This window comes from Copadichromis virginalis, linkage group LG15, assembly GCF_057382275.1.
Source record: "Copadichromis virginalis isolate Kocher_CV1m ecotype Utaka linkage group LG15, C_Virginalis_male_GT1.1, whole genome shotgun sequence".
In the NCBI taxonomy this organism is placed as follows: Eukaryota; Metazoa; Chordata; class Actinopteri; order Cichliformes; family Cichlidae; genus Copadichromis; species Copadichromis virginalis.
This window is the reverse complement of record NC_140632.1, coordinates 7,424,810-7,441,670: the sequence shown is the minus strand read 5'-3', so window position 1 is coordinate 7,441,670 and position 16,861 is coordinate 7,424,810. Positions and strand designations below refer to the sequence as shown.

At 40.8% G+C, this 16,861-nt stretch overlaps 1 protein-coding gene across 1 annotated transcript; it reads right to left on the bottom strand.

Annotated features, from left to right (window-relative positions):
* Positions 1–3,228: 3,228 nt before the first annotated feature.
* On the bottom strand, positions 3,229–16,800 carry adcy3b (adenylate cyclase 3b). Its single transcript, XM_085431609.1, has 20 exons — positions 15,570–16,800; positions 14,455–14,604; positions 13,307–13,446; positions 13,083–13,194; positions 11,195–11,322; positions 10,785–10,943; positions 10,527–10,686; positions 10,309–10,416; positions 10,029–10,105; positions 9,634–9,795; positions 9,182–9,269; positions 7,754–7,870; positions 6,900–7,171; positions 5,889–5,970; positions 5,596–5,754; positions 5,164–5,310; positions 4,937–5,053; positions 4,705–4,831; positions 4,496–4,620; positions 3,229–4,393 (listed from the first exon to the last, which is right to left on the bottom strand). The coding sequence occupies exons 1-20, from the start codon at positions 16,236–16,238 to the stop codon at positions 4,211–4,213; spliced, it is 3,282 nt and encodes a 1,093-aa protein (XP_085287735.1). The 5' UTR covers positions 16,239–16,800; the 3' UTR covers positions 3,229–4,210.
* Positions 16,801–16,861: the final 61 nt, after the last annotated feature.

Here is a 16,861-nt window from a genome sequence, read left to right as displayed (position 1 = left end):
TTAACTTCATCACTAAAATACTATACACGTAATCGCGTTAAGAATAAAAATAAATTAACATAAGTGTTCCCACTAAGGTCCATCTATGAGATTTAATTTAAGCTAAGACTATGGGAGACAAAAAAAATGTGAATCAACCGCCATGTGTTATTTGTACTGTACTAATACGCTCTTTATTAGTTTGAATAACAACATAAGCCAACTATTTTCATTTAAACCTTACAGGAAAATTAGTTGACTTCGGCTGAACAAGGGTTTATTTTCTGGTATCTTCATAAGTGATTGAATTAATGAATCACTCAGTCAGAAGACTAGTAACCAGGCCCAAATAAACATGAACTTCCAAAGTGGATCAGTGTAAACTTGTTCTTTTGACTGCTCCCTTTAGGGTTGCCACAGCAGATCATCTGCCTTCATCTCACCCTATTTCTCCTCTATCAAATCATCCCTCGACATGTCTTCCTTGGTTACATCCATGAATCTTCTCTGTGGGCTTCCTCTTTTGCTCGAGGCCTGGAAGCTCAATATTTAACACCCTTTGTACAGTATATCCACCAGCCCTCCTCTGCACATGTCCAAACCTTCTTGCCTCTTTAACTTTGTCTCCATACTATTCAACCTGAACTGTCTGATGTACCCATTTCAAATCTTGTCCTTTATGGTCAGTCCCAATGAAAATCTTAACATTAGATCAGACCAAATTAAAGAATGAAAATCAATTATATTAACCATGAGAATGTATTAACATGAGTGTATTATCAGACTAAATTAAACATGGCAGTACACTTATTTGGTACTTAAGCACTGTCTTGGACAAATGGTTTTGGCAAGCAGACCAGTTGATGTTGGATCCTGAAGTCAATCCCACAAGGCGGAATAATCAAGAAGTTTAATGCAAAAATGTTTTATTAACGCAGTATAATTGCAATGTGATTACCTTACATCATTTAAAAAAGAAACTCCAGTGCAAGATACATAAAAAAGAAAGGAAAAAGGAAAGTCATGTATTATTTATCTACTGAAAACTTGTAATTTACATACGTTTTGGCTAGGCAAACACCCGACCCTTTTTGAAACAGTGCATACCGATAAAGATGTTGTATGCCTCAGAACTCTTCCATTCGTTTATTCAACATTAATATGAACTAGCTGATACCAGAAGCTTCTTCATGATCTTGTAGATGAGCAGCTTTGACCACTCTTACATGCTCAGTTCCTTCAGTACCTTTCTTGGTACCTTTTCTGTTATGTACTGCTTATTTCAAACCTCCACACAAAAATACAGTGGGATTCGCTTCTAGGTTCTGACTAACCCTACATTTATTCTTTGTGTGCTCTTTTCTTGTTTAGGATCATTATCCTGTAAAAAAAAAAAGTCCACATCTGCTTCAACCTAAGCTTTCAGACACATGGCCTCACATTACCTTCATGCGCCCTTTGATGTGAATTCATATTTGGATTGTTCATTATAAGCTGTGTGCTCCCAGAGGCAGTGAAATAAACCTAAGCCAGAACATTCTCGCCACAAATTGTATGAGGTTACAGGCATTTTCACCAGACAGTGAAATCATCATCTTCTTCCTCCTCTGTGGTAGATGAATCTTTGTCGCTCTCCTCTTCTGCCATGCTTTTGGTCATTTTGTCCTTTACGATCTTCAGTGTATTTAATACTTCCAATAGCCCTTGCGGGGCTTCCAGCATTCGTCCGAATACTTCTCCTGCCCATGTGTCTGACTTGGCCATTGCTTTGGAGTGTTTTGACCTGGTTTGGGCCTGCTCTTCTCTTGCTGGTGTTGGCAGTCCGATGAAAGCCGGCTGTGCCATCCTTTCCACCGGTGAAATCATTTCCTCGTTTGTTGGGGTCCAATTCGCTTCTCCAGTCTGGTCTGGCAGGCTTTCTCTTGATGCTTCGGCTTTTGGCCTGTCTCCTCCCTCATGTGAACAAGAAGGCAAAGGCAAGCCTTCCTCTGCAGCTGATGTTATCACTTTCCCTTCCCCATTCAGGGACTGACATTTAACTGTCATAGGCCCTTCATTATGAAACACCCGTGGTGCTCTGGTGTATTCAACATCAGCTACTCCTCCCACAACCACTGCCGTCTGTCCATCGGGGCCTTGAACTTGTCCTCCTCTGAGGGTCATTACAGGCATGACATATTGTCGTCCTACGGCATTAGATGTTAACGTGGCCCAAGGAAGAATCTCTGCTGTGTGATACTTGTTAGCATCTCCTGGTTTTGGAATCCAGTTCTTCATTTGGTTTTCCAGCTTCTTATTTTGGTCTTTCAGTTGTTTCAAAGCCTCCATTATGCTTTCCATATCTTCTGTTTCAGGTGTGTCATCCTCCTCCATCCAGGAAGATGCTCCATTCCACAAGAACATCCACTTGCAACACTTTGCATGAGTTTGCTGTAGTTTCTTGATTTGTTGTTTAATCTTCCAGTTAATTGAACGTTTCTCTGCCTCGGCTTGCAGTTGTTCCAATTGCTGCTCACATCTCTCTCCTTCTATTTTGAGCACAAGACTTAGGGCTATTTTATCATCCAGCCCTCTCTGTTGGGAAGCAATAAGCTTGTTTAGCTCAGCTTCCATTGCTTTGCCTTCCTTCTCAGCTAACTTTGTTGATCCAGGGGAAGCTAAGCGAATAGCTTTTTTTAATTGTTGCTGCTGCTCCTTTAGAGGCTTATAGCCTCTGTGCCCAGTAGGTGTCGTGTTCGGGCCGTCAGCCATTATCCTAGAACACAAGCTTACCTCCCTTTTTTTGTGACGTTTTACGGCTCCTCCTTCTGGATCACTCCGCAATGTCTGCCTGTTAGCTTTCAGAAATACTTTCGCTCCTCCCAGGGTCACTGTCTCCTTGTGATCTGCTTGGTAAGACACACAGCCAACGCAGTGTGTCAAGACTTAACCAAGCCTCTTTCATTATTCACTTTTAATAACTACTTTTCACTCTGGAACATAAATGTTATAAACTCATACACACTGCATATTAACTTTGGGGCACAAAACAATAACACAGCTCAAATGCATTCACACAGCCTTAAATTTTTCACAAAAAATTGCTCCAAAGCAATATCATGTTTGCTCACAAACTAACAAATTCACTGTGTTGTTTACCGAGCGAGGGAGCAATGGACCAATTAATTCCAAACTCCTCAATAATTAGCTATATAGCTCGCTCTACGTCAATGCCAAACCATAGTACTGTGATTAGCTTTATTCAAAAAAACAATCAAACCATGTTTACCGTTAGTGTAAGCAATGAACTCTATTTGTGCAGAAAAATTTATTCTAAAAGCCCTTGCCTTTGCATCTGTGTTCACCGACAAAATGTAGTTTTACTCTAAAATCCTCTTAGCCAAATTCAACCTTCCATGCAGCTTGATTTTATTCACTCTCTCCCTGATTGCAGAAAGATGCATTTTGACCCTTACAGTTACCTGTAGATGCTGATATAAAATTTCTGGCTTTTTAGAGACTCTTTCGAACATGAAACAGCAAACACTTTGGTGTAATTCGATGGAGCGGCCAATCCTGGACAAACTGATAGTTCTTTACATGTATAATACTACTTATTGTGGGATTATTTATTTCAGATAATTTGGAGATCTTGTTTAAATCACCTACCAGACATAAAAGCATACATAATAATTTTTCTAAAGGCTACAGAAATCTCTTTAGGTCTATGTACGATGACCACACAAAATACATAAACACCTCACCTTGTCACAGGTCATAGTCTGTAGGGATGCGTTTAATTTTCATACCGTTTTTCAAGATTTAAACAATGTCCTTTTTATATGTGAGCTTATAAAATTTATTCACAGGGACTGTATCAAAGAGGATGAAGTGTTTGCTTTTTCAAATAATGAAATGAAAAATGTTGAAAAAAATCAGACATAGATTTTTGTTTTTCTCGTGTCTGTAGCACTCTGTGAATCAAGTGCAGCAATCTTTAGCTCAGGAGCTCTCTGAGACATTCTTAAATTTGTTTACAACTTTACAAAACATGTTTCTTGAAACATTTGTCTATAAAAGTCCTGATAATTGTGCATTAGCGTTTTTGTTGTGTCAGTCTACCGTCATATTCTTCACATGGGCTATGAAGCGCACAAAAACCAAGATCCTGTGAAATTCATGGATGACAAAACTGACATTTTGCTCAGGCCTGTTATTGGGCTTATGCCATTTGAAGAGATTAAAAAAAAAGTCAGTGAAGGTCTCCAACTTGGTGTGGAAGGGTAGTAGTTACTGCACCATCTTTGGTATTGGGTTTGTCTTTGCCTTTCATGAAAAAGGTCAGCAGCTCGCCTTTCCCTTTGACATATATGGGCCCTCTTCGGATAAAACGAAAGCCGTACTCCTTCAGGATGTCATAGCAGTCCTCTACAACCTGAGGTCCAAGTAGAACATAGCATTTAGAAGAGATGGACACAATAAAAAGGATGCTTAAATTTGCTGCATCTTTGGTTTTGGGAACGTTTGGTTGTGCTACCTGAATGTTTCCCATCACTCCAGTTGACTCCATTCTGCTCGCCACGTTGACCGTGTTGCCCCAGATGTCATAGTGAGGTTTACGAGCTCCGATCACTCCGGCCAGAACTGCTCCTTTATTTAGACCTTAAGGGATCAAAAAGGAGACATGAACACATGTGCACATTTGCAGTTGGACACTCAGACTCACTCTCAGGTGCAAACACTGACCGATTCGTAGCATAAAGTTGTTGAAGGACTGCTTGTTGAGGTTGTTGAGGGTGACTTTCATGGCCAAGGCAAAGTCTGCCAGGTCAGCGAGGTGCTGCCAGCGCTCAATCAGCAACTGGTCCTCTGGCTGTAGACAACCAGTAAATAGCTCTTATAATTATTAGAATAATCACTTTAGATAAAAGGCTTCAACAGATTGGTATAGACATATAATGCTGATAGATTATCACACCTTGCGGTTGCCATATCCATTTGTGTTGCTTTCCGGTGTGAGGCCTGATGCGGCCATGTAGGTGCTTCCAATCGTCTTGATCTTAGTAATGCACCTGAACTCGTCCCTGTCTAATAACTGGTGGGGAAAGTGGACACTGATTAGTTTTACTTCCTGGTGTTAAGTTCATGCTTTGAGGTCACGTTTAGTTTAGTGTACGTTTAGTGTGCAACATTGCCAGAACTCACGCTGTCAAAGTCGGAGATTATCTCATTGAGAATCCTCAGACACTCAATGCCCCCGTTATTGATGCTCTCCTCAGTGTAGAAATCAGAAAAATTGGGGATGGATGCAAACATTACCCCTATTTCATCATACCCCTGGCTGTACAGCTCCTATACAAAACAAATGACTTGTTGGGTCATAAAAAACAGTTTTTAAGCTTATTGCTACTAATATGTAATTATAAGATAGGCCACAAGATGGCACAGTACAGCATCACCTGCGGTACCTTCATTACTTTAAGCTGCTTTTGAACAACTGTTTCTGCTGCTCACACAGAAGGTGTAAGCTCAAATGGTTTTAAATCGCAAAATGCTGTTTAATATGGCTTCTCCTCCATTCTCACTCATGTTGTTTTCTCTCCCTGACTCCTATGGTAACAAACTCAACATATATACCTCGTCTCTTTTTTTAGTGCCCAGAAAGTGTTTTGCCACATGCTCTGGCAGCATGTTGGTGACCAACGCTTCATTCCAGCGTCTCATTTCAAAGACTCTCTCTTTCTGATCGCGCACGCCAATCTTCCACAGAAATAGTTTCCTTGACTGTTGCTCCAGCTGCACACAGACACGCAACACAGACAGAATTAATGACATATTTTGAGAGAAACCTATTATGGAAAAATTAGAATTTTGTTGAATAACATTTTCTTGTTCTAACCCTCCGGGTGTTACATAGATGTGACACTCACGTGGCGTGCAAAGAAGTAAAAGCCAATCATCATAACAATAATCATCACTGTCATGAGGTACTTGGATGGCACTATCAATGTTCTGAAAATACAAAAGTGGGATACCATTAGAGACAATACTGTCATTAACAGTGCTGAAAAAAAGTAATTGGCCCCTTAACCCTTAACTGGTTGTGCCACCCTTGGCAACAAGACCTGCAATCAAGCATTTGCAATAACTGGCAAAGAATCTTTCACATCACTGTAGTGAAATTTTGGTCCAGTCTTCTTTGCACACTTGTTTTAATTCAGCTACACTGGAGGGTTTTCAAGCATGAACGGCCTGTGTAAGGTCACGCCAAAGCATCTTAAGACGATTTATGTCTGGACTTTGTCTAGGCCACTCCAAAACCTTCATCTTGCTTTCTTTGAGCCATTCAAAGGTGGATCTGCTGGTGTTTCAGATCATTGTTCTGCTGCATAACCCAAGTGTGCTTGAGCTTCATGGCAGGAATTCATGGTCAGACTTCAGGATTTTCTGGTAAAGAGCAGAATTCATGGTTCCATCAGTTACAGCAAGTTGTCCAGGTCCTGAAGCAGCAAAGCATCCCTGGACCATCATGCTACCACCACCATGTTTGGTGGTATGATGTTCTTTTTACGAAAACTGTTAGTTTATACCAGATGGAACAGGACTCAAACGTTCCAAAAAATGTAACTTTTGTCTCGTCAGTCCACAGAATATTTTCCCAAACTTCTTGGGGATCATCAAGATGTTTTTTGTAAACTATGAGATGTTCTTTATCTTCTTTTTGGGTTATTATTACTCAAGTTAGCATTGTCTAATAACTGTTAAAATTTGTTTGATCATATGAACTATGTAAGTATGACAAATCTGGAACAACCTAAAAAAAACAATAAGGAGTCAACTACTTTTTCACAGCACTGTAAACACAGCAGCAAATCCAACCTAAAGCAAAACACCCAGAATAACCTAAAAGAGACATCTATCGATGATTAGTCATTTCTCACCTGTAGGAGGCAAACTGCATGTAATCATACAGATCATATAGGTCCCGCCAGCTGTAGATATTAACGGCTCCAGTTGCTGTGACAACCAGCACCATGAGGCCTAGTTTAATCAGGTGGCTCACTTGCACCAACATGGTTGTTGCAATGAGTGACATCACAGCCATGAAGCTGTAGTGCTTCGGATTATCTGCACAGCCTCCATCACCGAGCGACTCCAACATCGGACCAGACGTGCTGTTGAAGATCCGAAGGGATGGAGGTGCACAACTTAACTGCAACACAACGAAAAGAAAAAAATCCACTCACTCCAACTGGCAGAAAAATTGACAACTTCACGTTTTGAGCTAAAACTTGTGCCTATGTCGAGAATAACCCGAATACGACAACAGTAGTAGTAGTACTTCATTTTCTTCAAAGGGCGACTGTCACTTCTACATGACAGCCTAGCAGAGAAATGAACGCTCTCTTTAGCATCCGCTATTCTCTTCAGCTCACAAAGGCAGCAGCGTGTGTAGCAAGTTGCTCCTATGGGGCTGTGACAAATGAGCCAGCAGGCAGCAAGACGGACAACTAATAGACCCCACTGGGATCATACTGTCAGACGCATAAAAGGCAGCGATAGTCTGATGAGGACAAAGTAGGAACACACTTATGGAAAGTCGAATGCACACACACTCAGATTGGGAGCTATGATGTTGTACATTAATCCCAACTGGAATTTCCTGGAAACTGATTGTATGTGTTTTCCCGTTATGACATTAGGTTATGTAACGAAATGACAAAAAAGTTCATCCATATTGCCACGATTACGGACATGCACACATGCAGTTTTACCAAGTTTCTTGAAGTCGTACCATGTCAGCGATCACAGCCATGGTTAGAACAAATATGCTTGCCATGGCCCACGTGTTTCTCGCCCATCGTGTGCGATCAATCCACATTGAGAAAGACACCAACCTCTTGGAGAACATCTGTGATAAGAAAATGTTAAAAAGGTGGCCATCTTTTATATAGTGTAGTGTAAACTGTAGAACTTTCATTCTGTCCTGTGTGACAATAAAATCAGTACTGCTTTGAGAAAAATTCCTTATCAATTGTAAAAACCAATCAAAATGCTAAATATCACTTAGCTAAAGCCCTGCAAGAATAAATTTTTTACAGGACTGAATTCAGTGCTCTGAAAAGCTAAGTACACCCTTAATGCTTCCATAGGACTTAAGACCTTAAGAAGCAGCAAAGTGCTGCAAATCAAATGCACATGATTAGCAAGTGTGAGCACCTCTATAAAAGCAGAGGTTTCGTCAGCTTGCTGATTTGGAGCATTCAGGTGTGTGTTAACACAATGGCACAATCTTTCCAGTAGTGGACGTCCCAGCAAATTCACCCCAAGGTTAGACTCTGCAATTCTCAGAAAACTGCAAAAAACATCAACAAAAAACCAGGAGCTACAGTACATCTCAGACTCTACAGATCTCAGTTAGCATGTTAAAGTTCATGAGAGACCATTTAGAAATAGACTGAACAAGTAGATCTTATTTGGAAGGGTTGCCAGCAAAAAGCCTCTTCTCTAATTGCAACTTAAAAATAACACAAAACTTCTGGAACAACATCCTTTGGACTTTTGGACATCAATATGGAGATGTACAGCTGTATTGCACAAGACTATATTTGGCAAAAACCAAGCACAATATATCAGCATAAACACCCCAACTGTCAACCACAGTGGTGGAGGAGTGATGGGCTTGTTTTGCAACCACGGGACCTGAACACCTTGCAGTCACTGAGTTGACCACAAACTCCACTGTATAGCAAAGTTTCTAGAGTCCAACTGGGTTGTTCAACAGGATGATCCAGGCACAGCAGCAACAGAAAAGCTGAAAAAGAAAAGAATCAAGGTGCTGCAATGACCTTGTCAAAATCCAGACTTCAACCTGACTGAAATGCTGTGGCGGGACTTTAAGAGAGCTGTGCATGAACAGTGCCCAAGAACCTCAATGAACTGAAGTAACATTGTATAGTAGAGTGGGCCAAAGTTCCCACCCAATGATGTGAGAGACTGATAACATCAGACTGTTACTTCAAGGTATTGTTGCTAAGGTTGCTCTAAAACCTATTGAATCATGGGGTGTACTTAGTTTTTCACATCACCATAGTTTTTAGGCTCTACATTATTGTTAGAGAGCTTTGAACATACTAATCAAAGGCATTTAGCAATTAATTGGTTACCATTGTTGACAATTTACAAAAAAATTACGTTTCCTTTTTAAAAAAAAAATTCTCACCCTGGGGAAGATGGCTGCCAGGGAGCATACTGTGAGTATTAGCAGCAATACCTGTCCTACTGCGAGAGTCACATAGTTCACAAACAACCTAGAAGGAGAACACACATCATCAGACAACGTCCTACAATTTCTAATAAATTATCATGTGCTATCACTACAACAATACATTGGCCAAGGAGTCAGTCCCAGCTGTTACAGGGTGAGAGTCGGGGTATACCCAGAACAAGTGTATAGCAGGGCTAACACAGGGAGACAGACAACCACACATGCTCATACTCATTTAGTATCACCAATTCACCTAACATGGAAGTGTTTGGACTGCTGGAGGAAACCGGCACAGTTACACGGAGAACATGCAAACTCCACATACAAAGGTCTGCTGGGAGGTGATGGTGCTGCACCGCTGTGCCACCCATGCTATAAAGTGACACATACATGATACATAAACTCACAGTGGGTCTATGAAGACCTCCATTGCTGTGATGAAAAGGAGTACGATCATGCAGCAGGAGAAGGCCGCTCCGCTCCTCCTCTCCTTCTCTGAGGAGTAGTGGTCCTCCAACTTTCCATCCACAAAACGGAGAGAAACGGGGTTGATCTCATGATCCTTCATTCTGTCAAAAATGCAGTGAGATTTAGCAGGTAGAAAAGAACATTTTGAAGGACATGGATACTAAAAAGGGGGGATGGGACACCGATTGAGGAGATGCATGTGGGTTACTTCACTGAGTTTGTTTCTTTTCAATTCCTGGAACACCGAATCCGATTTCTATGATTTAGTCTTTAAAATGAATCCTTTTATTGCACTTTTTCAAATTAAATTTATTTAAAGTTTCTTTTTTCTTACATTTTTTGAGTCTCTCTCTCCAGCAGCTCCTGCTGGAGTCGTCTGTTGATGGTTTCTTCCTCGGCTCTGTTAGTCATCTAAGGTTGCCAGTAATGCAAAGAGAAACGCATCAGATACAGACAACATTACCAAGTGAAGCTTTCTCTTTTATAATTGAAAGAAATAATTCACATAATTTATCTTTTTATAAACATATAGATAGGCCTTACTCATGTATACACAAGTAACAACACACTTTAATCTTTGGTTACTGAAATGATGACCGGCAGCTGTAATTCACCTCCTTTTTAGACTCAGTAGGTGTGGACTGTTGTGAGACTGCATTCCCATTGGATGCTGTGGTGTTGATCAACTGTTTGGAATTTCTATTGGTCAATGTACCAGGTGTCTGAGGAGGAGAAGCAGATACAACATCTGTTAATATTACATCAATAACAAAAAATGTTCATTTAATTGATTTGATTTATTTTGTATGGGATAAAGGAACAAGACACTCACATTTCCATTGAGTCCATTGGCTTTCTGCTTAGGAACTAGAACTAAGTAAGTGTCAATGCCTTTCTCCAGCAGGTACTCACACCTCTCTCCACCATTCCCCGGCTCCAGGTCAAATTCCCCATGCAGACTGTCTTTTGTGGTCTGGGAAATATGCACTCTCCTAGATAGCATACAAAACTGTGAATTTTAGAAAAAAAAAAAAGAACTGCTCTCAGACACACACTACGCAGACACCAAGGAAGCGCACAATTTTCCTACCCAGGAATCCCTCCAGATTCCATTTTATTGGCCACAGTGACATCTGTGGACCAAACATCAAACTGCCAGCGTTTCTGCCCGAGTACTCCTCCCAGCACGGTGCCGGTGTGGACGCCCACGCGCATGTCAACCTCTGTTTGTGTCTTTTCTCGAACGTACCTAGACCATGAGAGAAATCAGGGGGTCACTGGAAAATTAACTGTTGCTCATATTGTTAAGCAGCTTTAAAATTTTAATTGAGCCTTTCCTCTCTAGTTTTTTTCTCTCTATGTGGTGACTTCCTTTCTCCATTATTTTGTCTAAGCTTTTTTTTTTTTTTTTTAATTTACAGTTTTAATTCTAATGTTTTAATAATAATGTTTTCATTGTGTTTTCCTCCCCTATTCCTAATTAGTAAAGTCACTACTTACGAGATGGCTTTTACCATAGCCAGGCCCATCTTTATAGAACACACGGCATGGTCCTCCCTGAAGTCAGGAACACCACAGATGCAATAGTAACAGTCTCCAAGAATCTTAATCCTCAGCTGATGATGTTCCTGTAATGTGAGATCAGACATGGATGTTTACCTCAATAACAGAAAGGTACTGATACTATAACTCAGACAATCCAATAATGTCATTTTATAGTCTCATAAACACTTCTCAGAACATAATTCAGAAAAAAGATGTTTGTAGAAATCAAGAAATTGTGTCATCTCATCGCTTTGTCTGGCAGAGTGGCTTGAGTTCTAATTCACAATATGCAGTGGTCGGTTAGTTTATAACTTTGAGAACCGCTAAGACTTTAAGTAAGGGGTGAGTCTGCTTCAATTGACAGGTGTGCACACACAGAGCTGTAGCTGATGACTGTCTGCTATTAACTGGACCTCTACACACTGTGTATAGCATTTTCGAGGAATTATCTGACAAATAATATTACTTCTTGTGTTGTACAAATCACCCAAAAGGTTTGCGCTTCAGTTTTGGTGAGCATATTTTTCATATTTTATAAGCCTGTTACTTAGTTAGCAGTAATTAGCATATATCTGTATCTGCTGTATAGTTTATGGATGTAGCCTGCTAACCAAACTTGTTAGCCCTCGCTGATGACTCAGCGTATACCCATTTCCAAACCAACATGGTGGCAGTCAAAACATTAATGTTGAGGTTTTAAAATGTCTAAAACCAATGGGTGGTGTCATGGTGGCTACTAGCTTTACAGAGTCTGTCTGTGCACATGTAGCAGAGTAGCATTCCAGCCAAGCAGAAACTGGGTGCTAACTACAATGGAGGCTAGAGAATAAGTTATTAATGAGGTTGTTACACCAAGTCAAGCTAGCATAGAATTTTGTTACATTTCTACCAAAAATAATTCAGAAATATCCAGTAGTAATATTTCTTAACAATAGACTCACTGACAACTTTATTAGGCACAGCCGTTCAACTGCTTGTTAATACATAAGTTCAAATGGAGCATTAGCATGGAGAAAAAGTTTGATTTAAGTGACTCTGAAGGTGGCATGGTTGTTGGTGTCAGACAGGCTGGTCTGAGTATTTCAGAAACCGCTTATCTACTGGGATTTTCCCACCATCTTTAGAGTTTACAGAGGAAAAAAAGAAAAATATCCACTGAGCAGCAGTCCTCTGGACAAAAATGCCTTGTTAGTTTTAGATGTCAGATGACAAACAACACATCTCTGGAGGCACAACAGATCTAACCTCGAAGAAAACTGGACAGCAGCAGAACACCACACCGGGTGCCACTGCTGTCAGCTAAGCAGAGGAAGCTGAGGGTACAATTAGGCTCAACAAAAAGACTGAGAAGTTGTTGCCTAATGTGATGAGTCTTGATTTCTGCTGTAACATAGGGCTGGTAGGGTCAGGATTTGGTTTAAATAACATGAACGTATGCATCCAACGTATGCATCCTTGTATTGTTAGTGTAATGGTATGGAGGACATTTTCTTGCCAATCTTTGTGCCCTCACTACTAATTTAGCATTCTTTAAACTCCACAGCCCACTAGAGTATTGTTACTGACCATGTCCATCCCTCTATAACCACAGTGCACCCATCTTCTAATGGTTGCTTCAAAGAATGTCACAAAGCTCAAACAATCTCAAACTGGCTTTTTGAACATGCCAATGAGTTCACTGTACTCAACTGGTCTCCACAGTCACGAGCACCTTTTGGATGAGGCAGAACTGAAGATTTGCAGCTGACAAATGTGGATCAAATGTGTGATGTTATCATGTCAGTATGACAAAAAGTCTCTGAGGAATGTTCCAGCACCGTGTTGAAACCACTCTGATACTCACTGCTGCCAGTTTATCAAAGCGAGCAAACAGTTCATTGAGCAGCTTTACAAGCTCCTGGGCGCTGCAGGCTGAGGACAACTGGGTGAAGCCCACAATGTCTGCAAACAGGATGCTGCAATAAAAGTGGATGATTAAAAATAATGTAACACTTTCTTGTTGCAAAAAATATTGTGAAACAGATGTTTGATCAAATTAAAAAGTCATTTTTTTTTAGTGATCCAGACCTAACGTTTTCATGGCGGTACATGTACATGGTGTTGAACTGCTGCTGCTGCCGGACTTCGTTCTGATTTGCCTGGTTCTTCATGCCCTGCAGCATCTCATCAGCAATGTGTTTGGGCAGGATGGACAGTAATAGTTCCTCCTACATAGAGCAAGATTTGAAAGAAGGTGCGAGATGTGAGAAATAGGAAAAGAAAAGTCATCCCTATTTCTGTATGTGTAAAGAAAGTGTACAAATTTACATTTTATTTTCCTCTTAGCTCTCAAGAATCCCGTCAAGTGGTCAGATATGTCCTAACTGGCTGGTTGTTTTCCATCTTTGACCCAGTCTCCCACTGAAAAGGCACAGTGGGAATACTATCTCTCCTCTGTCTCTTCCTTTTGTCTTTTTGCCTCCCCATCCGTATCCACACGTCCCTCGCTTTTCACCATCTTTTCCGCCCCTTTTTCAAAGAACTCTCAAGAGTCTGCTGTCTTTGTTTTGCAAATAGTCACAGGCAGGCGTGACAGTGTCTTAAAGGGAAGAATTAAATGCTTGGTGACAATAACTGCACATTTGTATCATCTTTCAATCTGTGATGATGGTGAGCAATTGCCAGTTTTTTCGCAATTTGCGATTGCTGTTAGATACATTACCGCCGTTTCTTTAATTTAACACCTCTTCTAGCTGAGATAAGCCTTCATAACAGATTAATATTGATGCCACAGAAGGTAAAGCATGGCATAGTGGCTGTAAGGAACACAAAAGAGCAAGCTTAAAGGATTTACAGCAAAATGGTGACCTGAATGCAGCTTGAGGTTTGATTAAAATGAAGAAGTAATAAACAGGCTAACATATAATAAAAAGTGTAAAAACATAATTCCTTTTTAAAATGCTTCATTGGGAAACATGTCCTCATGTCTGTTGGCTGGCAAAGTGCTAAAGGGACCTTATTGTGTCAGGTCCCTGACGGTGGCTGCGCTGGTGAAAACAACCGCCTCTCTAACAACCTATTAGTCCTGAGCTGAGCAAAACATCCTGTAATTAATCAGTGTGTTGCATCTCACCCTTCTATTTGTGTACTTGTGCATTTGTGGATTTGTTTGGCCAAAAATAAGAAAATGTGTTCACTCACCAAAGAAAATGTGCACGTGGGTATGGGTAATATACCTGCTGAGTGCTCTGCTCCTCCAGTGTTAGTTTCACCTCCAGTGACTGACGAGCTTCCAAAAATGCTGTCCTGTACTTCCTGTCTGCCATGTAGTACGACATCACACCCACTATGATGGCACACAGGTACAGCACCACGTTGGCTAGCAACTGAAAAAGAGGAGAAAAGTGCCACAAAAGTGTTTGTGTGGACAATAATAATATGCATTATAATAAAGAGTATATTTATAAATATTATTATAATTTCATCATCATCTCAACTGCTGAAATGAATTTACCAAATATGGGTAAACAAAGCATTTATCTTAGCTTATATATAAGAGAAACCTAACGTGTGAATATGATGTGTGTATATATTGTATTTATATATGTTTATATTATTTCTACATTGAAGTGGATGCCAAATTTCATTTTTATTTGAGTAATGTACTTTTCAGTGACAATAAATTGAATCTAATCTAAAGATCAGTTTGTGGAAACTGACTTTTAACTTTTAGATGCAATTTTGTTTCCAAATTGCTCAAAACAACATTATTTGGGATGTAGTGCAATCACACATGGTGTATTCATATGCACTCTCATTATAAATTGAGACTGCGTTTAAAATAATATTATATCTGACTTGTATATATTTACCTTTGGGGCCCTAAAACCAAGTGTGGCAAAAAGACAATAAATGTGAATGGAAGGAAATTAGTTTGCATTAACAAAACACTGCACAAAATCGAAAAAACAAAGGGGTTTTATTTAACGCAGTGAATTATGAATTTATTTACTATGCATAATCCAAACCCACTTTACCTGTCACACCTCTCCACTTGGGTATTAGGCCCTGAAACAGTGTGAGGCCCCTTAAATTTTGCACTGTTTGCATAATGGTCTTACTGTGGTGCCAGTGCTCTAGCCTGGTGAAGGGCTGGTGCAGCCTAGTAAAAAGAAAAACTTACAACATGCATAAATTTGGGTCCTGGATGGGAACCACTGCCCTAGAATCAAATGTACACACATCTAATATCGCACTTTCTGCTTTTCTTTTTTGTTGTTGTTTGTTTTGCATTCACAAACGTTTTAAAGTCCTAGCTGCTTTATTCCTTGTGAGTTTACCAGACATTTACCTGTCTGACCAGCATCGCCCCCTGCGCGCCATCCTTAAACTTCTGAGCCACCGTGATCCCCAAAACCAGAGTGTGAATCCCGCACGAGAGGACAGCGAGGAGAAGCAGGGCCACCAGGTTCAGTGGCAAAGTTAGAAAGCAGGAGAAAATGAAGAAAGTCTGCCAGCCCACCGAGTCACTAGCATGTGGGAAGCGCTCGTAGTTTAGTCCCATGTAACACAAAACATGCACGGTGACCATCAGCCACAGTATGTAGGCCACTGCTCCGCGCCACACAGGTGATGCGGGGAGTTTCTGCAACCAGCACAACACGTAGAGCGCAACGTCCGCAGTCAGCCCCACAGCTGCCACCACCACCATCGCCAGTTTGTCCTCAGTGTACACAACCGCACACATGATGATGACGAAGCTGTTGAAGAGAGCGGCGAACATCACCAGCACTAGCAGGTTCTCCTGTCTCTGCCGACGGAAGTAGTTCTGATAGAGCCTTTCCAGCGACTCGGGGGTAAAGGTGAGGCGCACTGCGCGGGGCAGGCAGCGGCAGCAGCTGGACTGCACTACGGTCACTTCACGCCTCCGACCCACGTCACGGCCCGGATCACTGGAAACCTGGGCCGAGTACTCCGCAGACTGCTCCGTGTCCATTGTGCGGACCCGGTTCAGAGACATGCTTCTTTGTTAAAGGTTAATCCTCTTGGTTAGTGGAATACTGTTACAACACTAATGTGAAAATCCACGGAAAAGTTGTGACGTGCCCCATTACTTTTTGATTTTTTTTGCAGCTGACCGCATGATCAAAGTTTTCATGATTTTTAAAGGCTCTTCCAAACGAGACAAAAACATTTAAATCAGAAAATAACTCCATTCCATTCTTCAGTTCAGTCCCACCATGAAAAGTGGCTTACCTTTTAATTTAGAGTTAGTGCCTTCAAATACAAAAACACATTTAAGATAGAGGAGATTCTCAGAGCCTCTAGTTCCCAAGCAGGTGAAGTCTCGTTTGTCATTGTTGTAGATCTACTAAATCAATATCAATGCAAAATATAATATTTTCAGAGAGACTTCTGTAAGCTTTACTCTGGTTACTTTTATCTGCCTAAACACATCAGTTCTAAGATGCTCTTCCATCTTCTGATCATTTTCTGTCTCTCTCCTGCCTCCCCCCTTCTCTGAGTGCTTCTGTTACTGTTGCTAAGACGAAACCAAAGAAACTGCCAGCGTGCAGTCATGTCTTGGGAAATGTGGCAGCGATGCTGTGAAGAGCTTAGAAAAAAAGAAGAAGAAAGAGGACG

Bases quoted from the DNA above. Each gene is read 5' to 3' on its own strand.
- adcy3b (XM_085431609.1), bottom strand. From the start codon at position 16,238: ATGTCTCTGAACCGGGTCCGCACAATGGACACGGAGCAGTCTGCGGAG. The intron at 10,944-11,194 runs GTAAGTAGTGAC...CTCATGGTCTAG, and splicing joins GCTATGGTAAAAGCCATCTC to GTACGTTCGAGAAAAGACAC. The intron at 7,871-9,181 runs GTGAGAATTTTT...TTCTTATCACAG, and splicing joins TGGCAGCCATCTTCCCCAGG to ATGTTCTCCAAGAGGTTGGT.